Genomic DNA, 26,295 nt, shown 5'->3' on the forward strand with positions numbered 1-26,295 from the left:
TCGGCCCTCCAAGTCCGTGCCGCCCAGTGATCCCCGTACATTAACATTATCCTACACCCACTAGGGACAATTTTTACATTTACCCAGCCAATTAACCTACATACCTGTACGTCTTTGGAGTGTGGGAGGAAACCGAAGATCTCGGAGTAAACCCACGCAGGTCACGGGGAGAACGTACAAACTCCTTACAGTGCAGCACCCGTAGTCAGGATCGAACCTGAGTCTCCGGCGCTGCATTCGCTGTAAAGCAGCAACTCTACCGCTGTGCTACCGTGCCGCCTCATCATCAGTTTGTGTGATGTCTGTTCAAAATTCTGATAACAATGGGGATTACATCTTCTCTGGCAAAAATTTCCATAAAGAATATCTTTATCCTGCTGTTCCAGTTGATAATCACCAGAAATGAATTGTACTTGCGTAGAAGAGATCTGGACACCAGATCCACCTTTTATTTCGCTATTTTTCTACTGGACCTCTGTCCTGTAGGGGTTACACTGCGCACAATTGCTACAAATACACTTTAGAGTCATAGAGTCATACAGCATGGGAATAGGCCCTTCGGCCCAACTTGCCCATGCTGACCAAGATGCCCTATCTACACTAATCCCACCTGCCCATGATTGGCCCATATCCCCCTAAACCTTTCCTATCCATGTACTTGTCCAAATGTCTTTTAAATATTGTTATAGTTCCTGCCTCATCCATCTTCACTGGCAGCTCGATCCATATTTCCACCACCCTCTGTGTGAAGATTTCAAACAACAAAGGTTGATAAAAGAGGCTAGTCTTGTATAATAATTAAATTGTATAACTGGAACAGAAAATGTTGAGAATACACAGCTTATCAGGCAGCATCTGTGGAAAGCAAAACAAAGATAATATTTCAGGGAACCGAGTGGTACCAGAACGTTCTGTTTTTATTTCAGATTTCCAACTTTAAATCAGCTTTCCAACTTTATTCTCAAAGCCCATTTTCGATATGATAATTGTATGCCTCCTCTCTAAAGAAAGGATCAGATACCATTGCCTTACTCCAAGAACATAGAAACTCGATGCATGGTTTTGATTAGATGACACAATTGTGACATTTTTAACAATACCCATAATCTTCTCCTCGCTACAGTGCATTGAAGTTAAAACAGCCAATTTAATTCAGATGGTCAATTACGTAGCATCAGGAAAGCTGTAACTGCATGGTGTAGTGATAATGCATGCTTCAATTACTGTCTACCAATGCTTTTGTGCCATATAATTGTTAAGAAAGTAAATTAACTCTGTCTGGATTCAATCTGCAACTTCCTCAATGACTTCCGCTTATTACTTTTCAATGTTTCTGTGCAGTCAACCAGAACTGTTTTGGATAATCCAGAGCTGGATTTTGACTGCTGCACCCAGTCACCTCAAATGTTATTGCATGTCTTAGATACATAGAAGCAATAATTAAATAATTACTGGTCTATGCGGTTCCTGACTGCCTCTTGAGCATTCTTTTTTTACAAATTTCCTGACAAATTTTCAGCATTTGCCTTTTTTCCAAACTATTTCACACAGATTCACAGTTTTTTTCCACTAGATGGCATACAAATGCCATCAAGAGTTTTCAGAATAAATTTGTTTTCAAACGTAAGTGAACAGACAAATCTATTGATTCACATTTCAAAAAAGTTGAAGGGGGAGTCACTTTGTGAAGTGGAACTGATTAGTGTCGGGCTGTACATTATGTTCTTTGCCTTTTGGTTTGGAGTACAACTTACATAAATGTTTCTATTAAAGGTGAGAAGTTAAACTTAGGCTCTGTCTGCCCACTTATGTGGCATAAAATAATCCATTGTCTCGAGTCTAAAGTGTTTAAATATCATATATACCGGCAACAGAACAATGAAATTCTTACTTGCTGCAGCTTACACCATTGATACACCAGTATTCATCCCAGCTGATGTGCCTAAAAGGTGTGGTCCGGAATGAGCCACAGTTATAGCCAAGCTGCTTAAATACAGTGACAAAATTGGCATCTGTACTGCCATGTAGAAAACTGTCCATCCTTCTGATTATTGCTAGTTATTGCTAATTATTGCCCTGCCAGTTTGCTGCCATTCATGAAGAAAGCAGAAAGAAGAAAGTAGGAATTGTCTGGTTCAGCCTTGACATTTATTTTTTAACAACTAGATCATGAGTGCTCCTTTTGGTGCCATTAATACCCAAATTTGCTATGTGATTAATATTGAGGAAGGAAGTTCTATACTACAGGAAGATGTTGGTTAAGTACAAAGATGGCAAATGGATACAATCTGAAGAAGTGTGGGGTAATGCATTTGGGGAGGACAAATGAAATATCGAATAAATGGTAGAAAACTAAGAAATATAAAGGAACATAAGGATCTTGATTGGACATATAAGAATCTACTGATTTCAGAAAGTACAGTAGATGTAGGTTGATAACTTGGTTAAGAAGCAAATGGGGTTATTGGCTTTGTTGCACAATGAATTGAACACGAGCAAAAAGATCACGGTTGAAAACACATCTAAATGGACAGCAAAATCTGGTCATCATTCGACAGAAAAGATGTGATTGTATAATGGAAGATGGCGAATAGATATGTGCAGATGTTACCAGGGCTACCAACATGAGTAGAGACCGGTTAAGATGGGATTGCCTTCTTTGGAAGAAAGGACATTGAAGGGCAGATAAAATTAATTGATAGTTCTTAAATTATTTAGAAATCTAAATAGCATAAGTAGACCTCTCCATTCTACACAGTTCAGTAATGTGTTACAGATTTAATTAATAACTAGAAGGATTAGAATTAAATTGAGAGGAAAAAAAATTGTTGAGTGTTGATATCTAAATATTATTTTTTGCAAGGGAACAGGATTAGAAATCCTCACCACATTTAATGTAACTGTATTGGCATTTGAAAATCTAAGGGCTATTGACCAAGTACCAGCGAGTGGAATTCTCCCCAAATTGTTCATTTCTGACTGGCATGGACACAATACATCGAATGGTTTCTTTCTGTGCTGAATATTTCTGCCAATCCATAAGTGAGACTGTGAATAGACATAGCTCAAACAACCAGTTCTCACTGTTCACTCCTGTTGCATAGAGAATCGAGAGAGAGATTGGTAGGCAGCAGGTGCCTATAAACTCCTTCTTGGGCAACAGTGAGCACTTACAGGAGAAAAAAGATTAAGGAACTGTAATGCCCTTTCAAAATAACACCTTTTAATCATATTTAAAAAACTGTTTATTTATAAAGTTTTTTATAAGCAGTTATTAAAAAAACATCCTTTTTATAGTTTTTCTTAATAGGTGACATGGAATAAAAAAGATATTTCAATGCAAACTGTCCATTATCATTTCTATTTGAATAGGGAAAATTAATAAGAATGTTGGTTTCAAGAATTCTGCAGAATGAATGAAGAGCAGCTATTAGGATGTGAAAGAACCATTATGTTACATCCATTCTGAAAGTTCACCTTATATTCTTAATAGGGACAGTGTTCACTTCACCACTTCCTGATTTAGCTATTAACAAATGTATTTTAATTTAACATCTTTCACAAATTCCTCCTGACAAAATAACTTGAAAGCCGACTGTAATATATTATACTCCTTTATATTTGAGTATCTGGGCCAGATGACTCGAGAGTATGCAAAAGTGCCATTCCAGCTGCTACAATAAAGTACGTTGCTAATAATGGAGTAAAACAAGTTGGTCAAAGCAGCATTTTTTTCCTTATGTAATTTCCACATCATTTTATTTTACAGCTTACCTAATAAACATTTCTCACATCCTGTTTCACACTGCACACATTCCTCATGGTGACGATCTGTAAATTTACCTGTGGAATGGAAATGCAGCTTTTATTGCTAATATAAGTGTGAGCCATAATGTTAATGCATTCCTGCCATTTAGCTGTTAAGATAATATTTAGAAGGGAACCACTTTCTACAGTATGTCACTTTAATGCTGAATGTAGAAATGTGGCATTTATGTCCAACAATAAATGCGAATGGACTATTCAATAAAAGCATTATTGCCGCTGCAATCTTTCGCACATTAGATGTTCACACATATATGCATTTCATTTGGACAACCTAAAGTAATTGTAATGACAGAGAGGCAGTTATAATATAATCCATGCTTAAGATCCCTCCTTCCTCTGACTCTTGCCCAAATAGGAGTTGAAGATATCATTTGAATAATTTTTGGAAACATCTTTGACTGAATGGATGTTTTCTATCCACCTTTCATAGTTATAACTAATTACATATTTTCATGCAAATCTATTTTCCTCAATTAAATGCTTCAACCGTCACCAAAATAAACATAATATGGTCATTTCTTTTCCCCCGTTTACATCTCTGAAAATTTATTACGCTGATTTTACCAGTAATTTTCACTAACTTCTTCGTCACTTTAGTCATTGAATCTCTTTTTCCATCCACCCTTTCACTGACCTTAGTTTGCTTTCTACATTTTGGCCCTTTTTCCCCACACTCTACAAATTATTTCATGCTTAATGCTTCCCAGTCTGTTACCAGGTCGTTGACTTAAAATATTAACTTTATTTTCCCTCTCCACATTCGCTGTTTGATCTGCTGAATATTTCCAACATTTGGGTTTAATTTCAGATTTCCTTCCAGCATCCATTCACATTATGTTGCTTTTAGTACAGCCAAATCTCTACTGACAGAGAAAAACTGAATCAGTTTATATACGCGTGTATTCTGCATTGTGTTTTTGTAAAATAATCTGTCTTGGCAGCTGTTGTTGATAATATTGTTCAGGATGTTTCTAGAGGAGTTTTAACTTCATTCTCTACATAAAAAATCTTTTTGTTTCTTACCATCTTTACATTTTAACTCTTGGCATCCTTCATTTGTGAGGTAGTAGCCAGTGGAGCACCTTTTACAGTCTGTGCTACTCACACACAACTCACAGTTACTGGAGCACAACTTGCAGGTTTTATCAGAAGCTGGGTAATAAGATGAAGGGCAATATTCTCTGCATTCTCCTTTAAAAAGGTAACGATCAATCATGGATTTATCTGTGGAGAAAATAAAAATGTGATTTTTTTTAGCTTTAACTGGGGTAAAATTTGCATTGAATACAAATACTGGCTTCATACGAAAAACATGATAGGGACTTCCATTTTAATAATATTTGCCTCCAAATGAACCTTTAGCTGCCAAGCCCAAAGCACCTACGACTGCACAATGGAATTGAGGTTTCTTCTAACCACCCCTTCGATACTTACTACAAAAATTTAGGATATGGTATTGAATTGATCACAGCAGTGCATAAATAATCAGGGATGAATTCTGAGTGTCTTGGAGTCATAGAGTCATGCAGCATGGAAACAGGCCCCTTGGCCTAAGTTGTCCATGCTGACCAAGATGCCCCATTTGCCCACATTTGGCCCATATCCCCAAAATCTTTCATATCCATATTCCTGCCCAAAAGTCTTTTAAATGTCATTATTCTGGCTGCCTCAACTAGTTCCTTTGGCAGCTTATTCTATATCCTCATCATCCTCTGTGTGAAAAAGTCAGCCCTCTATTGTCTAGATTCCTAATAAATATTTCCCCTCTCACCTTAAACCTATTGCCCTCTACTTCTTGATTCCCCAATTCTGGGAAAATAACTCTGTGCATTCACTATTAATTCCCCTCATGATTTTGTACACCTCTAAAGATCACCACTCAGCCTCCTGCACTCCAAGGAGTACAGTCCTAGCCTGCCTAACCTCCCCCTAAAGCTCAGGTCCTGGAATCCTGGCAACATTCTCGTAAACCTTCTCTGCGCCCTCATCAGCTTAATTCTTCACGATCATTAGAAATAAAGATTTTATCACTGTTGAGGTATCTGTGGAATCATAAAAGTGAAGATGGAATGGAAGCAATGATTTTATTTGATGGACATGTTCAATTGCTTGAGGACCTAATTCAGATCAGTCATTTCTAGTAAGATCTCAGCCAAAATACATGCAAAGAAACAACGCATGATTATCAAGCAATCTACTCAAGCAATGTTCCCATGGATTCATCCCAGGAACATAGACTGATAAAATGGTAATTACATCCATTATTGGTTGAAAGCCAGGAACATATTTGTGATAAAATCAATCTCACTATTAGCCTGTGATGCCAAGATCTGATTTACTATTAATAACCTTGAATAGATAACATTTAAATTTAAAATGTTCTTGGGAGCATGTCTGCTTATAGTATCTTAGTCCTTGATTATGGGCTGTATGCCTGTTTGTATGAGCGGGTGTTTGAAGAATAATTTATTTTTACAATTGCTGTTAGCTCACCTTTATCACAAGACGTGCAGTCATTAGGTTCACCTCTAACACATTCCTTGCAGGTGTGATGACACGGGTGACACTGGCCAACATGGACAAACTTACCAGGGGGGCAGGTTGTGGCACAAATACCATTGTCTAAGACCCTATAAACAAAACCAAAAAAAGCGACTCATTAAAATCCAATGGCTACATATCACACTTCTGAATCAAGAGTTTCCATAATGTTTACAGAGCCACTACAGGTATTTTACGATTTTTATATAGTATGATGGATGTCATGCATTTTACATAATGTAGACAACAGAAGGTGGTGGCATTTGGCTCATTGAGACCATACTGGTTTTCACCAAAGAAATTCCATCATGATTCCCTCTGCTCCTTATTCCCTATGCTTCTGCAACTTCTTCACTCTCGTGTGCTCACAACTTCTATATGCATGGCAGATGCAGTTTAATGTGGATAAGTGTGAGGTTATCCACTTTGGTGGTAAGAATAGGAAAGCAGATTATTATCTGAATGGTGTCAAGTTGGGAAAAGGGGACGTACAACGAGATCTGGATGTCCTAGTGCATCAGTCACTGAAAGGAAGCATGCAGGTACAGCAGGCAGTGAAGAAAGCCAATGGAATGTTGGCCTTCATAACAAGAGGAGTTGAGTATAGGAGCAAAGAGGTCCTTCTGCAGTTGTACAGGGCCCTAGCGAGACCGCACCTGGAGTACAGTGTGCAGTTTTGGTCTCCAAATTTGAGGAAGGATATTCTTGCTATTGAGGGCGTGCAGCGTAGGTTTACTAGGTTAATTCCAGGAATGGCGGGACTGTCATATGTTGAAAGACTGGAGCGACTAGGCTTGTATACACTGGAATTTAGAAGGATGAGAGGAGATCTTATCAAAACATATAAGATTATTAAGGGGTTGGACACGTTAGAGGCAGGAAACATGTTCCCAATGTTGGGGGAGTCCAGAACCAGGGGCCACAGTTTAAGAATAAGGGGTAGGCCTTTTAGAACGGAGATGAGGAAAAATCTTTTTCAGTCAGAGAGTTGTAAATCTGTGGAATTCTCTGCCTCAGAAGGCAGTGGAGGCCAGTTCTCTGAATGCATTCAAGAGAGAGCTAGATAGAGCTCTTAGGGATAGCGGAGTCAAGGGGGCATGGGGAGAAGGCAGGAACGGGGTACTGATTGAGAATGATCAGCCATGATCACATTGAATGATGGTGCTGGCTCGAAGGGCCGAATGGCCTACTCCTGCACCTATTGTCTATTGTCTATAAATAATTTTGCTATTTACCTGCAGTGAGAGTTCATTTACCCTCCCAGCGTGTCTTTGGAACGAGGGAGGAAACTTGGGCACCCTGCAGAAACTCACATTTTCCTGTGGAAAACATGTAACTCCACACAAGCAGCACCTGAGGCCAGAATCAAACCCAGGTCCCTGAAGTTGCGAGTCTGCAGCATTTACCGCTACATTGTGTGCCCCACAAATTTGTCTAGGTCATCTCAACAACGTTAAAAATTATGCTAGCAATAACTCTAATTCTGTTTCAAAAATCTCTAAAAAATTGTTAAATTCATAAGTGCGGCACAGTGGCGATATATGTACAGCTGCTACCTCACGGCACCAGAGACCCAGGTTTTATCTTGACCTTGGATGCTGTCTGTATCTAGTTTGCATGTTCTCCCTTTGTCCACGTGGTGCTTCAGTGTCCACCCATATCCCAAAGATGCATGGGTTTGTAGCTTAATTGACCACAGTAAATTGACTTAAATGTGTAGAGAGTGGATGAGAAAGTGGAATAACATAGAACTAGAGTGAGCGGGTGATTGTTGGTCAGTGTAGAATCAATGGGCCGAAGGGGCTGTTTCCATTTTAAAAAACAGTGCCAGTTCCAAAACAGAGCCAGCAGGCTTTCTCATGCAATGAATCTGCGATTCAGGAACAGCAGGGTGAGTTTCTTGCATCTTTCCTCATGGCAGTAACCGCAGGAGGTAGCCCTCATATAGAGCCATGTCACAATGCAGCCAGAACTCTTTCAGCCTTTGGGGACTTCTGGCAAGAAATGAATGCATGATACACTGATGGAAATTGGTTAGTTTAGTTTATTCTCACGTGTACCGAGGTACAGTGAAAAGCTTTTTTGTTGCGTGCTAACCAGTCAGCAGAAAGGCAATACACGATTACAATCAATCCATTTACAGTGTATAGATACATAAGAGAATAACGATTAGTGCAATGTAAAACCAGCAAAGTCCGATCAAGGGTAGTCCGAGGGTCACCAAAGAGATAGATTGTAGTTCAGCAATGCTCTCTGGTTGTGGTAGGATAATTTAGTTGCCTGATAACAGCAGGGAAGAAACAGTCCCTGAATCTGGAGGTGTGCATTTTCACACTTCTATACCTTTTGCCTGATGGGAGAGGGGAGAAGAGGTAGTGGCCAGGGTGCCACTCATCTTTGGTTATGCTGCTGGCCTTGCCGAGGTGGTTTGGAAGAGTCAACCTCGAGAGAGATAAGAGCACAGGCCTTTGAAGAACAATGCACAAAGGAAACAGCTTCCTTGCGCAGAGGCACTCAGCAAAAGATGTTGCTGGGAGTTTTCTGTGAGGACACACAAGAGAATATAAATGCTGGAATCTGGAACAACAGCTAAGTTGCTGGAGAAACTCGGTGAGCCAAGCCTGGTCTATGGAGGCAAACAGAAAGTTGATGTTTCGAGCTGAGACCCTGCATCAGGACTGAGAATGTAGAGGCAGGATTGCCGGTATATAGAGGTAATATGGAGGGATGGGACTGATAGATGGAATCAGATGAAGCGGGGGGATTGAAGGGTAGATGGAACTAGGTGGACAAGGGGACAGATGGAATGTAGAGATGGAGGCTGATGGACGGCACGGTAGCGCAGCAGTAGAGTTGCTGCTTTACAACGAATGCAGCGCCGGAGACTCAGGTTCGATCCTGACTACGGGTGCTGCACTGTAAGGAGTTTGTACGTTCTCCCCGTGACCTGCGTGGGTTTTCTCCAAGATCTTCGGTTTCCTCCCACACTCCAAAGACGTACAGGTATGTAGGTTAATTGGCTGGGTAAATGTAAAATTGTCCCTAGTGGATAGTGTTAATGTACGGGGATCGCTGGGCGGCACGGACTTGGAGGGCCGAAAAGGCCTGTTTCCGGCTGTATATATATATGATATGATATATGATAATTGGAAACAGAGAAGAAAGAAAAAGGGAAGGAGGGGTTGAGTGGGCATTGATGAACAAATGGGTTTAGGTGCCCTCTATGAATATCTGCACAATTGGGGGCACTGCAATAGTACCCCTTCCAGAAATGCAAAAATCACTAGAAAAATTGAAGATTTTCCAGGTTGTCAGATTTTCCAGGTTGTCTTGACTACTGTAATACACCAGTAAGCCACAAGGTGTCACGTGTGTCATGTTTCAGCAGAGATAACCTTCCAAGCCAGGGTTTCTGAGTGAGGGTGACAATGGTTTAAGAAACATGCTGTCTAAAGTTTGTCTGCATGTCTATCGAAAATCCTGAAGCTCTTTCAAAATGCAGCCATGCTATCAATTTAATAGCTATCAATTCAATTTGATTCTAAAAGTCTTGGCACGGTGGCACAGCAGTAGAGTCGTTGCCTTACAGTGCCAGAGACCCGGGTTCGAACCTGACTATGGCTGCTGTCTGCATGGAGTTTGTACGTTCTCTCCGTGACCTGCGTGGGTTTTCTCTGGGTCCCACACTCCAAATTAGGTTAATTAGCTTCAGTAAAATTGTAAATTGTCCCTAATGTGTTGGACAGTGTTAGTGTGCGGGTATCACTGGTCGGCGCGAACTCGGTGGGCCGAAGGGCCTGTTTCTGCGCTGTATCCCTAAACTAAACCAAATCATAAAAGCAATTTATTCAGACAGTCATTTTAACACAGTCAAGATGAATAAATATCGTGTGCAAGTTACTAATACACAGCTGTAGGTTGGACACTGTCATTACTTGAGCTTCTTAAAATGATGAAAACTTACTGGTTATACCAACTGAGGAGGGAGTAGAAACATTTTGGAACATATTGTCAATAAAAGATTAGGAGCAGTTAAATTGCAAACCTGACACAAGCTCTGGGCTAGTATCATCCTGCTCCGATTATGTTTCATCCCTCTTTTCCCCACTGACACGCAAGCACTCACACAATCTCAGAATCATTCCAGAGGCATGTCGCAGTGCAAATTCTCACATCATGTGTGTTGTGGAGCCGCACGCTAACATTCACTCCCCTTGTGCCAGGGACACCTTTCATCTGTGCCAGAGACTCAGGCTAATCCAGCACGCTGCATTCTTCCCACCGGTGCTTGCCAGCATTAGAAAAGATACATGCCTTCTAGAGAATTCAACTCATAAGGTCATAAGGAATAGAGTAGAATTAGGCCATTCGGCCCATCAAGTCTACTCCACCATTCAATCATGGCTGATCTATCTCTCCCTCCTAACCCCATTCTCGTGCCTTCTCCCCATAACTTCTGACACCTGTACTAATCAAGAATCAATCTATCTCTGCCTTAAAAATATCCACTGACTTGGCCTCTACAGCCTTCTGTGGCAAAGAATTCCACAGATTCATCACCCTTTGACTAAAGAAATTTCTCCTCATCTCCTTCCTAAAAGAACATCCTTTAATTCTGAGGCTATGACCTCTAGTTCTAGACTCTCCCACTAATGGAAACATCCTCCCCACATCCACTCTATCCAAGCCTTTCACTATTCTGTATGTTTCAATGAGGTCCCCCCTCATTCTTCTAAACTCCTGCGAGTACAATCGACAAATGCTCATCATAGGTTAACTTACTCATTCCTGGCATAATTCTTGTAATCTGGTGCAGTTTATGAGATGGCCAAACACAAAATTTGTGGCTGAAGCTACTGCAAGCAGCCTTGGCCTTTCTTTAGTCAGAGGATGCTGATTCTGCGGAATTCATTTCCACAGATGGCTGTGAAGGCTAAGTCAATAGATATTTTTAAGGTGGAGATTGACAGATTCTTGATTAGTAAGGGTGTCAGAGAATATGTGGAGAAGGCAGGGGAATGGGGTTGAGAGGGAAAGATAGATTAGCCATGATTGAATGGGGGAGTAGACGTGATGGGCCAAATGGCCTAATTCTGCTCCTACAAATTATGAATTTATGAACTTGGAGCCCGTAACTTTTTGATTCATATAAGTGATGGGTAACATAGAATTTTGGGAATTGATCCAATTGTGTGTTGGATTATTAACATGTTCCCCATCTTTTGTCCAGGTGCGTTCTTTGTAAACTGTACAACAGAATTGCATATGACAATGAACTTGATTTCCCAAGTAGTGCAGTCCACTATTCTCTGTTGATCACGTGCTTTTGCAACTGATAACGTAATTGCACAATTGTCTCCCTCTAGACTAATTGCTCATGAAGACACATCATCAGTCATCACTCAGATAGGGTTTCTGGGCTTTCAGGCTTAATTGGTGGTAATAATGACGTCTGGAAACAGCTAACTTCCCTGGCATGCATTCTGTACTGTATATTATGTCAAATATCAAGCACCACAATCAGATCATTTAAAGGCAAAGCAATCAATTTACAACTGGGCAAGCCCTGCAATTAGATACTTGCATACCACCTGCATTGTGTTCCTTTTTTAGCTTTTCTTTAGCATATCTTTGCTACCCTAATCCAGGCACCTTTTTCCTAAACCCATATTCAATATTGCTCTTCATCTCCTATGACAAATGTATAGTCGAAACATATAAGATTATTAAGGGGTTGGACACGTTAGAGGCAAGAAACATGTTCCCAATGTTGGGGGAGTCCAGAACCAGGGGCCACAGTTTAAGAATAAGGGGTAGGCCATTTAGAACGAAAAACTTTTTCAGTCAGAGAGTTGTAAATCTGTGGAATTCACTGCCTCAGAAGGCAGTGGAGACCAAGTCTCTGAATGCATTCAAGAGAGAACTAGATAGAGCTCTTAAGGATAGCGGAGTCAGGGGGTATGGGGAGAAGGCAGGAACAGGGTACTGATTGAGAATGATCAGCCATGATCACATTGAATGGTGGTGCTGGCTCGAAGGGCGGAATGGCCTCCTCCTGCACCTATTGTTGATTGCGATACTGCAAGTTTTCATCGCAAACTAGAGGATTTTTTAAATCCTCCTCTCTTCCCTTACCATTATATAATCCATCTCCAGTCCTTTTGTACTTTCACTTACACCAGTTTTTACTTATTCTGCCTGGTAACTCTAGCAACTACAACCTTGTCCTCCCATTTTGATTGTAATAAGGAGTTGATTCCTTTTTTCATCTATCCACCTCCAAATCATCATTTTCACTAGATTCTATAAATGCTTCTGGGAAGCATCCCCTTCTACTGAAATCGGGATTCCCTTTTGCCATAATCAACAGGGCCCTCAATAATATCTATTTAATTACTCATAGGTTAACATTTATTCCTTCAATTCCATTTCAGATACACTATATCCTTCTTGTTAAACTAACTTTCCAGACAATGCATCATTCTCCGTTATTTCTATTGTAACCAAAGCAATGACACCACCAAGCAAATCACCTATTATGACTTTCAACTGAATATGCACTCCACATTGCCCTAATCTATATCCCAGGACACATTTTTCTAAACCCACATTCCATACAGGTCTAAACACTGGAACTCTCCAGCTAAGGAAACTGTGCAAGTACTTCACTACATGAACTGTAGTAGCTCACCACACTGCATAAGAACATGGATGAGCATCAAATGCTGACCTACCAGTGTTGCCCATAGCCCATAAATAAGCTCACAAAAAGCTCAGAAAACGCAACACTTAAACTTCGGCCTCCTCTCTTCATTATATTGAAAAGTCCCAAATATTCCTTTATAGTGAAACTGAGATTTATATTGCTCAAAGAATGTTCTGATGGAAAATCTTTTGGATTTTGGATATCAAATGTAGAGTTCACGATCACTTTGCAAAATACTCTTTCAGCCAGAAAAGGTGACCCCACTGCATGTCACTTTAAGTCACTATTCTACTTCTCAGCTTGGCTGTTTATGTCACTGAAGTTCAATGTAAAGCTAGGAAAAAGTACATCACCTTTCCATGAGGTCATTTAAGTACCATCGTTACTCTTTTGCTGCTTATTCTTTCGTGCTCTCTACCCTACCATAAATCTTATTTATCATTCTTGCTTTTCCCTATCCCCACCAGCTTCCCAGCCCCCAAACTTGTCAATGAACAGTAAAATTTTTAACAACTTACAGTTTGGTTGAAAGGTTAACAACCTTTGATATCAACACTGTTTTCTCCCCATAGATGCTGGCTGTTTCTTTATTCCAGTTGTAATTTATGAGTTGGTTTACTTTGGAATTGGGACAGATGTGACTAGAGGAGTAACTACAAACTAATTACCAAGCAAAGCAGGAAGACATAGGGGATATTGTCAAAAGGACTCACCTTGGAACAGCACAACTAATACACTCATCTTTGCCTGGGCCAGAACATTTATCACAATAGGAATGACAGTAGTGGCACTTCCCTGCATCATCAATATATTCACCTACAACAATGAAAAAAAGAAGAAGCAAAGTACAATAAGATCATGCACAACCTTATGACATTTGGATGTGAGTATTCTTTCTAAAATCTTTCAGGTCTTCAGCCATCAGCAGAGCATTAAACATGGTCCTTTGCAAACATTCCTTTTTGATGAAGTTACAATGCAAATAATAGTTTTAATTATACATGAGAGAACTCAACAGAACGATACAAAGAACAAAATAACTAATGCCATGTCATAACTGATCGGCAAAGAAAAATTACATAAAGTTAGAAGAATGAGAAAAATAAATGAACTACTAAAGGTGTGAGAGAAATAGCACACTTGGTATTTAAACAGTTCATAAACTGTAGTGAACTCTAGTTGTTTTGGCTGTATGGCCTCAAAAAGTACACAAGCGTAATCTTGCTTAAATTAAAGTCAGCCTTGGCTTATTGATTGCATTCTCATCCCTTTCACTGGGAACAATCCAAAAGGCCATCTGCTTGATGTAAAGCTGTAAAGAAAGAAGTTGCTTCATTTTCTGCCAGCCAGCATAAAGCATGATAATCAAAATAAAACTGCAGATGTTGGAAATCTGAAATAAAAATGCCAAGTACTGGAAACACTCAACAGCTCAGCCCACATGGTGGAATAATGCTCACATGGTGTTGATTGTATCAGCGGTAAGAAAAATATCATGGTGTTTTTTTTACCTATGCATTCTATTCATGAAAATTGTTACAAATTATAATCTCTCTCTCTTTCTCCCTCTATATATATATATATATATACACAAACACATATCCAAAATATAATAAATCGATTGATTTATATACATAAACTAGGTTTAGGTGTATTATTGTCACATGTACTGAGGTACAATGCAAAGCTTTTCTCATGTTGTTTAAATATTAAGCATAATTGAATTTTTGCAGACAATCAATGTTTCACTTTCAGAAATCTGTACACAACTTTTGTTTGGAAAGAGAAAGCGAGTTAATGGTTGACCTTCAACATCCTTTATCAGACCAACACCCTTAGGGTCTTGTGCTGGGACATTAAATGTTATCAAGGAAAAAACATAGAAAATAGGTGCAGGGGGAGGCCATTTGGCCCTTCGAGCCAGCACTGCAAGTACATCCTTCCATGACTGCAGCTCAAGTGACCAAGTGTCACCCCAATTTTCTGTTTTTTATTTCAGATTCCAGCATTCACAATTTTTGGTTGATTTTCATGAATTTTCTTTGCATTACTTCATGTGAAAAATTGGGATATATAAATCTAAATTAAGGAATTGTTATTGATTAAGTATGATCTCTGTGAGGTCAACAGTAACATGTGCATATGCTGAGCCTAAATCCATGCGACTCCATCGGAAAAGGAAAAAAATATGCGCTGTTGCAAAGAGGAAAATGTTGGCAATCTTGGCACCTGAATTTCAGAGATGAGATTTAAACACTAAAACAATATTTGCTATTTATTATGAAATTCAACCATTGAGTTTTAATACTGTATTTAAAAAGGATTGGTTTACCTATCAAACTAACTTCAGCATAATACAAAAGATTGAGAAAACTCACACACAAGTGAATTAAACACCTGTTTCCTTGATCTTTTGCACGTCTTTTGTCTCTTTACTTAGTTACACCTTGCATCATTATAATGGCCAAACTCCAAAGCTGAAGGCCATGCAAACAAAATTTCCTACGATCATTCCCACTCAAAATGAGTGCAAAGTTACTGTAGGATGATAGCTATAACAGGAAGGTACTGTTTTCTGGTGTTTATTTAAGGACTTCTCAATATTGTCCTCACGAAGAACACTTAAAAAAAAATACCTTTATGATAGTTGTATGTCTCATATGCTTAGACTGATTATTTACATTGATTTCCTTTCTCAAAAGATACAATTGTGGCATATATGCATGAGATTTGTAGGAAGCTTGGATGTGAATAGTTTGTAGCGATATAGACATACAAAAACAGCGTACTTTTGGTATCAACTACCCAGTTTAGACTTAAGAGATATATGTGGAAACTGGCCCTATGGCCCACCAAGTCCACGTTGACCAGTGATCACCTCGTACACTAATACTGTCCTACACATCAGGGACAATTTTACAATTTATTTTTACCGAAGCCAATTAACTTACAAATCTGTACATCTTTGGAGTGTGGGAGGAAACCGGAACACCCGGGGAAAACCACACGTGGTCACAGGGAGAACGTGCAAACTCCATACTGACATATGTAGTCAGGATCAAACCCAGGTCTCTGGTGCTGTAAGACACCAACTCTACCACCGCACCACCATGCCACACCTCTTTCTTGGAGAAATATCCAATCCATGCACTTTATAGACATCTAACCAGTCAGGCTAATTGGAATATTATGGTCATTGTAATGAAACTGTGGGCATTCTGGATCTGTTCTAACCTATTGATGGGATAATTGTAAAACTATTAATGTTTTTACATCAGATTATCTTAATATTTAACCACTTGTTCTTCATGAATGATTTAATAACTGCATTTGTATCTTTGAACTGAGGCTATTTCTACTTGAGAATTACAATAAAATGGTTAAATATCGTATTCCTGATAATCAACTTTTCATGAAGCTGGTTGAATTATTTCTGAGGAGATTGAGCCAATGGTAGGAAGCATCCTTTTGACCAAAAATCATCACTGTGCAAAGAAAAAGTGGCTCCCTGACTTAATTAAGCTCCAATTATATGTCACACTGTTAGGGTTAAAGAGTGACTCTCTTGTCAGTCCATTATCACTTATAAGTACCTATAGTGCCTATTAGTTTAGTTTAGAGATACGGTGTGGAAACAGGCCCTTCGGCCCACCAGATCTGCACCGACCAGTGATCCCCACACATTAACATTATCCCACTCACAATAGGGACAATCATTAGACTTTAATCAAGCCAATTGACTTACAAACCTGTACGTCTTTGGAGTGTGGGAGGAAAACGAAGATTTTGGAGAAAACCCATGCGGTCACGACGAGAACGTACAAAGTCTGTACAGATAGCACTTGTAGTCGGGATTGAACCCAGGTCTCCGGAGCTGCAAGGCATCAACTCTACCATTGCGCCATCTTGAAAAAACATTTAAAGTAAAATGAGGACTTACCTTTTCTGGTTTTGTTTTTCACCCCATTCTCTAGCTCTGACATAAGAGAATAAGTTCTGCTGCAAAACTATATGGTAAAGACTCTTGCCTCATTTTTTACAAAGTCATTGCACTTGGTACAAATTGAAATGAATCTCTCCCAAGATTAAAATTGCTCTGAAGATAACTCACAAAGATGTCTGAGTTTAACATGTGTGAAACGGCTACTGGTTCTAAATAATCTATATATATATCACTAAAACTCTCATCTTGTTTGTATCTATATTTGACTGTTTGATCCCGAAATACAGCTAAAACGGTACATGATAGCGCAACAATTTTAGGCCCACCTTACTCACCATTGTCCTGGGGTGTGCATTAGCGAAGTTTCATTCAAATTGGTGTTATATTTTTAAAGTTATTGACATTTTAAAATTACTTTTCCATTTTTCCTGGACGTCAGCTGTGGGACCCGCCCGACTGACGGAAATGGCGGCCAAAGGGGGGGGGGGGGGGGCACACGACGACCACCGGGGTGGGACGAGCTGCTGCTGCTGCTGAGCCGTCGAGCTGAAACTTTAAAAAATGCGCTCTCCTCTCTCCCTCCCCCCCCCCCCCCCCCTCTGCTGGGAGGACCGGTGCCCGTCCCGGCGTGCCCCGCACCTGACCTTCTTCCCTTGGTGCATCGCGGCGGCAGATGGTCAAACAAAATGGCCGTGGTCGCCGAGTTGCCGCTGCAGGATAGGTTTCCACCCAACGAGTCCACGGCTCGTGATGGCCGACACAATGGCCACCCGGGGCCGAGGTGAGTGGCTCCTTCTCCCCTTTCTTGTCCCCCCTCGCCTGCCCACAGCCCCGGGGGACACTCCGTGTCCATGGATCGTCAGTTGGGGGAGGGTTGCCGCAGGAGCTTGCACCCAACGGGGGTTGCCGCGCCCATAGGGAAGGTTTGCACGGAGGGTTGCAGGGCCCGCAGGAGAGATTTAAAAAATCACTTTTTAAATTTAATACTTGCATTAGATGGCCGCTGCATCTGCGCGTGTGCAGTTGGGGGAGGGTTGCCGTTCGGAGGGGGGGCGGGACCCGCCCGAGTGACGGGAGTGGCAGCCAATGAGGGGGGAGTAAGGAGAGCTCTCCTGCTGCTGGCCACAGGAGAGGTTTGCATGGAGGGTTGCCGGGCCCGCAGGAGAGATTTGGACCCAACGGTCCACGCCCGTCTAGTATCTCACTAAAAATCATATTGTGGGCTACAATAAGCCCATTTTGTCTCCTTGGGCTAGTATCAAAATGGCAGAATATTAGACATGGTGCATATGTTGCGTTTAAACAGATGTTGGAAGAAAATGAAAGGAGTCTGGTTCTTCCCAACTTCATGCCATAGAGGCTGCTAGTTTAAATATCTTCTGGGCGATTGTCAAAGGAGTCATCCACAGCATTCTCCTTGTTACCTGAAAACCTTCAACTAATAAAATACACATTTGGATGAGACTGAAAAGATCGGTCATTAAATGAAAATGGGGACACCACTTTCTAGTTCTAATTTTATATTAAAAAGTTACAACCATTAAGAACTACTTTCTCAGCTGGTGGATGCACAAAGAACCTGATTGTTTCATCAGAGGGTAGTCTAATAAACAACAGGTGTGCAAAGTTTACTTTTCCTCCATTCAAAGCTAGAACGTGCAGATCACAGAATCCTGAAAATGTACTGGACAGCTTTTGAGAGGAAAATATGATAAAATATTGCAAATATGGCAACTGCCAAAAAATATCTGTCAATTTGCCACCTTTGAAGCTGTCCATAACTCAACAAAACTTCAATTTTAGTACTTTGCTTATTGATTTTGCGCAGGATTTTACATGGTTGTCATGAACTGGAGAAAACATCTAGTAAGTAATAAAGTAATTATTACATTTACTGAGGTATGTGAAGCGTCAGTTATGTATTTTGAAAAATTACACTTTGAAGAAAACTTCCCTATTTATGGTAGCATTTAAAATAAGACCAATGTAGTAATAGAATATTATGGGTAACCATTCTGCATTTGGTGTAAGAAGGAATTGCAGATGCTGGTTTACATCGACGATGGACACAAAATGCTGGAGCAACTCAACGGGACAGGCAGCATCACTGGAGAGATGGAATGGGTGGTGATGAAGGGTCTGACCCGAAACGTCACCCATGGATTCTGCATGTTCTGTTTTATATAAATATCATGTAGATTAATATGGTAATTTTCTCAAGTTATTTACCCATTAATCCTTGTATGGATTTTTCTAAATATAACATAGAAAGGAAATGTCTTTCGTCATCTTTTTTCCTCCCCCATCTTTCACTTTCTTGTTTACTGTTGATCCTAAATTTCATTCCTACTAAACACAAGGAACTTCAGATAGTGGATTACCAAAAAAAGACACCAAATGCTGGAGTAAATCAGCGAGTCATGCAGCATTTCTTGAAACTTGGAGAGGTGACGTTTTGGGGCTGGGACCCTCTTGTCGAGATGTTTGTATCACATGCTACAATTCCCCTTCCACATGGAGATGGTGAATATCAAAATGTCATTGACGTAATGGGTGATAAAAGTAATTAAATGCTTAGATAGTGGATATCAGCAAAGCCCGCTGCTGTCTGTGATAATGTTGAGTTGCTTCAAGTATTGTTGCTGGACCATTCATCCAGGCAAGTAAAAGGAATTCTATTCCATTCCTAACATGTCTTGTGAAAGATTGGATATTTCAAGACGACAACTTTCTGCAAATTACATCAATAGTACCTATCTCCCAATTGTCATGCATTATGGTGAGGGGTTTCGCATAAGTTATGCTATTGAGCATTAAATAAAGATATTAGAATTTTTTTCCAATGTAGAAAATTTCTAATGATATTAGAAAGTAGATATTAGAATAATTTCTCATTAGAAATCTCCAGGATGTTTTAGGTGGGGAATAGATGGTAATACTCTCTTTTATTGGTCATTGTCTGGCATTTTAACAGCAAGAATGTTACTTTCCACTCATCAGCACATCCCTAAGTATTGTCTAAGTGTTACTGCAGGTATGCAAAGACTGCTTCATCGGCTGAGAAGTTGTGAATGGAATTGGATGTCATGAAACCATCAGTTAGCACTATGACTTTGATGGAAGAAAGGTCACCGATGAAGCAACTGAAGATTACTGGGCCCAGGATACAGCCTCTGAGGAACACTTTACGGGACTTCCTGTAACTGAAAAGATTCAACTTTGAGAAGCATTGTCATTGCTTTTTTTTCTGCCATGAAACTCTCCATTCATTGGAAAGCTTTCCTCTTGTTGCTCATCAACTTCCATTTTATCAGGGTGTCTTGCTTTCAAGGCCAGGCAGCCTCGCTTCACCTTTCAGCACTCAGCTCTTTGATCTACATTTCGCCCAAGGCTGTAATGAGGTTGTAACTGAGGGTCCTGGCAAAACCCACGACGGCTGTTGGTGTGTAAGAGCCATTGATAGCACAGTCAACAACATATGTCACTTTGCTGATGCTTGAGGGTCTATTGATTGTTGCAATTAGCTGGATTGGATTTGTACTACATTTTTTGAACAAGACATCAGCTGGGTAATTGTCCTCATTATACGGTAGTTGTCAATGTTGTAACTATACTATAACAGTTTGCCCAGAGGTGCCACTGTTTTTTAGTGCGTTTTTTTGGTATAACAGCCAGGTGTTGCCTGAACCCATAGCTTTTGTTCTATCTATTGTTCTATGTTCTTTCTTAATATCTCATGGAATTAAACAAATTAGCTGAAGACTGGCTTCTGTGAGGTGGCCATCTCTGGAGGAACACGATTGCCTTAGAACATAGTAAAAGGACTTAGGACACCAGCAAAGTGATAAAAGATGTTATTGAACGTGTTATCAAGGCTCCTTCATTCAATCAAATAATGGATCGTTTACCACAGTGCCACTTACTTGCACTACACCCGTATTTCTTGATTGTTTTAGTAGCTAAATTTCTTTTGATTTCCAATTTGAATATATTCAGTGATTCAGCATCCACCACCATCATATGAATAAATTGGCAAAGATTTGTTACCTTCTGCATAAAGAAATTTCTTCTCATTTACGTCCTAAATGGTTGGCCCTTTATTCTGAAAATGAGACTCCTAATTCTAAAATAGAGTTAATAAATAAACAATATCCCACACCAAATTTGTTTATTTCAAAGAGGTCCTCCTATTCTTTATAGAGTACAGGTTCTGCTTGTTTATTTTTCTTCCTTGTGTAAATTGACCATTTTAAGGATCAGTTTGTGAATATCTAGTTATGTCAAATGCATCTGTTCAGCTTCACCAGGTTAGCACTTCATTTTTATGGAAATCAGTGCTGCTCCAGGCACTTGTTTCTGCACTTATCGAAGTAAGGTTAAGTTCCAGATTTAACTTGGTTTGAATGTCAAAGGGAGAGCTCTGTCAGACAATCAGATTACAGATTGCAATAGTGAATATTTCTGCAGCTGCCAATGTTCAACAGTGCTTCATGGAAATGCCAGATCTGTTCTGAGTCAATCCCATTTCAAACAAAATGATGGAAGGGGGACAAATGTCAAAGGAGCCTGGAATAACTCTGGCTGAAAACCCAACCATTCCAGAGCTTTGCTATAAAGCATAGCATCTGGTACAAATGTGTTTTACTGTGGAAATATACAAAAGTAAAAGATTTGCACATCCAGCTTCTATTTCAAAATTCAGGCACCATTGCTTCACGCCACTAAGTTAAAGATTGAGAAATTTTAGCAACTTTGGGAAAGGAGAATAATGCTAAATTTATACAAATAAATCAAGTTTGGTGGTGAAAATTTAAAAAAAGTTGGAAATCTGAAACAAAAATGGAGGATGTTGGAAAAAGTTAATAAGTCAGGCAGCATTTGTGGAAAGAAAAATGGTTAACGTTAGATTGGAAGTAAATAGTAAGAGGAAGAGATTTGAATATTAGTATATACTAGCAGGGCATGGACCCATTGGGTCCAAACCTCTCCTGCGGGCCTGGCAAACCTCCGTCCAAACCTCTCCTGTGGGCTCGGCAACCCTCCTCCAACTGACGACACTCACCCACTCCATCCCCTCTCAACTCCCTTTAAAACTCCTCCGGGGCCGGGGCCGGGCGAAGGGGCAGAGGAAAAGGGAGAAGGAGCCACTCACCCCGGCCCCAGAGCGGCATCCAGAGCGACCCGTGGACCCGTTGGGTGCAAACCTCTCCTGCAGCAGCAGCTGGACGGCGATGGCCATTGCTTTGAGCAGGAAGAAGCCCTGGCGGACAACCAGCATGCTTTGAGCACATGCGCAGATGCGGCAGCCATCTTACGTAAGTATTAGATCAACGGGCCTCAACAGCGCAGGCTCGGACCCGTTGGGTTCACATTGTGACGTCGAACACGGATGTATTACTGCGCAGGCGCGGCTGACAGGCAGGGCAAGTGGAAAAGGGATTTATTAAAGTTTAAAAAGTGACTAACTTTAAATATATAACAACCATTTGAACTGCTGGCCAATGGTGAGCCTAAAATTGTTGCACTATCGTGTACCGTTTTGGCTGTATTTTGGGTACGTACAATCAAACTAACAAAGCGACAAACAAACAAACAAGATGAGTTTTAGTAATATATATAATTTATATAGATTTCTCTGAATGAACATCGCCAATACAGACAAGTTTAAAAGCTATGTCCAGTTTAAGTGACCTCAAATCACTGTAATATTAAAGCTTTGAAAGAGGTTGAGATCTGGTAACACTGAGAGGTTGAGAAAAGGTCGTCTCTGGCTTAATGTTTAATAATCTCCGAAAGCCCAATACCATTAAAGATCTGCTGCTACATTGTTTAGAGAACCCTAGATCAATGGGACATTCAAGCATAATCTACAACACAATAAATGATCAAACCTTTCTAAAGGTTGACAAATTATTTATTTTTAAGTTGCCAAGACACAAGGTGCAACGAATTAGATGTTACACATTGTTTTCCCCAGGGAATGAGCTGATGGTTTGTGTGCTGAATATTGCTGTACCATCTAGCTTGGAAAAAGAGCTAAACCATTTCCTGACTGGGGCAGGATGTCAGATGTCAATTAATAGAAACAACAGTCAATACAGCCATCTGACAAATGTGCTCTCCACAGATGATATCTGGCCAGCTGAGCATTTCCTGGTTTTTGTTTTGGATGAGTCCCAGTCACAAAGGGATTGCAAAATGATTTTGAAAATTTTGTTTTGGATAACTAGTCCAAGATTTTATTTTGCTTTACTTCCTCTCCTGGGTATCCATTGTACCTATGACTGGGAGTCCTCTGACCAGATGTGTAACATTGCACATCTGCAACAGATGCCTGACTTGTCATTTTCTGACCAATTTTTCAATTTTCTTTTTTTAAAGTTAATTATTTCCAGGAACACAGTGTAGCAGAACTTTGAGTACTTTCCGGAGAGCTTCTCATTGCTGTTTAGTTGGAGGTATGCCAAAAAATTAGCATAATATTTTTGGTATTGAGATGCTGAAGTATGATTGCCCTACTGCTCCTTCCTGGTGGTTATATTGTGTTTGTTGATATGAAAAATGGTCATTTTGGAGTACTGTAGATATGTTCATTTATGACAGCACCCCATCTCAAGGCACCCCTTAAGGTAACAAAACAGTACATTATCTCAGCAATGTGGCAGCAGTAACCTGCATGGATTCACAACCAGTTATATTGAAAACGTTGATTCCCCGGTGAGACTTTATTTCACAATGATTTTTTGTTACTACAAGGATAAATAATAATCCCGAAAATTGAGAGAGAAAAAAAATAAAATTTAAAAACAAAGTATCCAGGCTAAACCTGAAGTGACAGTTAACACGTTGGATGGAGACACAAGAGATTGCCAATGCTGGAATCTGCAGCAACAAACAATGTACAGCATGAACTCAACGAGTCATGCAGCAACTGAAGGGGGGGGGGGGGGGGGAAGGAATGGTCAATATTTTGGGCTGTGAGTCTGCATCAACACTGCGAATAGAGAGGGTAGAATGCCATTATAAGGACAGGAGGGTGTGCTGAGATAGAAGTAAGAGGTAATCGTGGACGGAAAGATGAAAGGCACACATTTTGGATGGGAACCTTCCCTTTGCAGAAATAGGACTGTAGAGACTACTTGGACATTAAATTTGTTGTGTAAAACTGATTTTTAAATTGTTACGTGCGATAATATACATACTTTTATGCAGCATTAATCCTAAATTTACTCCCTTAAACGCCAACAGATTTAATATTACTTTTTGAAGTGAAGGGAGAAGGCAGGAGAATGGGGTTGAAAGGAAAAGATGGATCAGCCATCTTGATTGCATGGCAGAGTGGACTCGATGGCCTCATTCTGCTCCTCTAACTTATGAAAGAGGAATTGAGAGAAAAACAATTACTAATAAATGGAATTAGCTGCTCTCGCAAAAAAGCAGGAGCATGACGAATTGGCCTCTTCATATGTGAGCATATATGCTGTAGCTACATGGAGCATATTTCACTCTGCTATACAAAAATATACTCCAGCAACTAAGGTTTCATTCAGAAAAGAAGGCTGTGAAATGTAGAGAAATGTAGTAAAATGGCAAAGACAGGAAATCCAAAATAACCGGGATGGGATTAATACAATTTGGCATCATGGCAGGTCATGAGGTGCAGCTCCTGTTCTGTACTGTTTTATGTTCTAAACCCATGTCAATTCTATCCTGCTTTTCAAGGTGTTCTGCATTTCCTGCCCCTCCTATGGTAGTGTTTGCTGGTTCCATCAACTTTGCCATACCCACTCTGGAACTTGCACATCCTCCCTCAGTACCATCCCCAAATTTAGAAGCAATACACATCCTTTACAGAGATTTAACATAATTCCCTCGTTATTGCACCCATGGCTTTATTTATGAATCAGTTTAGTTTAGAGATACAGCGCGGAAACAGGCCCTTCGGCCCACGCCGACCAGCGACTATCCAATACCCACTAGGGACAATTTTTACATTTACCAAGCCAATTAACCTACAAACCTGTACGTCTTTGGAGTGTGGGAAGATCTCGGAGAAAACCCATGCAGGTCACGGGGAGAATGTACAAACTCCGTACAGACAGTACCTGTAGTTGGGATCGGACCTGGGTCTCCGGCGCTGCAAGCGCTGTAAGGCAACAACTCTACCGCTGCGTCACTGTGACTCAGATATAGAAGATCTCAGACCTTCAGGAATAATGATGCCATCAGGCAGGCTGAACAATCAGTCAAAGTCAACAAAATATGCATTAAAACAAAACTAGGAAGTTAAAAGGTCTTCATTTTATTTAATACTTAAAGATTTCTCCACATCCCCATCCCCCACCCCCAGCTGGCTTAGAGATTTGAAAATAAATGATGTTGAAGTAGAAATGAATGATTAAAGACCATGCACTTTGAAAGTGGTTTTGATGAATTAGATTCTGTTTTGCATTGCCAGAGGTGCTCAGCAGCAATTATTGGCTTAACGAGCCATTAAAAATGGTTAATTAACTTCTGCACTTAAAGAGTGAATATAGTGCATAAAAAATGTGAAGTTCATGCAAGGTCAATGATTTCCATCTCACGGAACAGCACAGCCTTTGGAGTAGTGATTGCAACTTCAAGAACTCGTGCCATTTTATAATTAGCATTATTAACTATTATTATAACTATTATTATAACTATTATTATAACTATTATTATTATAACTATTATTATTATAACTATTATTATAACTATTATTATTATAACTATTATTATAACTATTATAACTATTATTACTATTAGCATTATTAACTATTATTATAATTAGCATTTATAATTAGCAATCCTTACAATTTCCAAGACAGTGCAACCATAGAATATGGGAACTATTGTTATTTTGTAAATACCAGCTGGTGAAGAGGGATGAAGTAGCCGCAATTTAAGAGTGAATACCAACATAGCCACAATGTGCTAAATTGCTTTCCCACCATAATATATTTTTAATAAGTTCAGATTCCAAGGTTGTTATGTTCACACTGCTTTTAGTAACATTCAGTGCTGAATATTAACAGTGGAGTAATAAACTTAAATAATCATCTGTCTTATCAATTATATTGCTTGGTTCTCATTTCTCTGAAATGCCACCAAGCAAGCTAATATTTTACTTTCTTAATCATTTACTACACAAAGTTAATATTAACAGTTCTGCTTAGCATGCAAAGAGTATTGGGTCTATGAGCATTAACCTTATTCATTAGTGATCAGGGAGGAGAACCTGTTTAATATTTGGTGG

At 39.9% G+C, this 26,295-nt stretch overlaps 1 protein-coding gene across 1 annotated transcript in view; it reads right to left on the reverse strand.

Moving 5' to 3' along the window:
• pcsk5b (proprotein convertase subtilisin/kexin type 5b) overlaps positions 1 to 26,295 on the reverse strand; it is a 254,563-nt gene that overhangs the window by 34,499 nt on the left and 193,769 nt on the right. The window contains exons 21-24 of the mRNA XM_078396247.1: positions 13,789 to 13,891; positions 6,322 to 6,458; positions 4,852 to 5,052; positions 3,775 to 3,843 (exon numbers count right to left, since the gene is read on the reverse strand). Of these exons, the coding sequence (XP_078252373.1) occupies positions 3,775 to 3,843; positions 4,852 to 5,052; positions 6,322 to 6,458; positions 13,789 to 13,891 (510 nt within the window). The remainder of the gene's footprint in view (positions 1 to 3,774; positions 3,844 to 4,851; positions 5,053 to 6,321; positions 6,459 to 13,788; positions 13,892 to 26,295) is intronic.

The sequence above is a fragment of the Rhinoraja longicauda genome, chromosome 3 (genome assembly GCF_053455715.1).
Source record: "Rhinoraja longicauda isolate Sanriku21f chromosome 3, sRhiLon1.1, whole genome shotgun sequence".
Taxonomy (NCBI): Eukaryota; Metazoa; Chordata; class Chondrichthyes; order Rajiformes; family Arhynchobatidae; genus Rhinoraja; species Rhinoraja longicauda.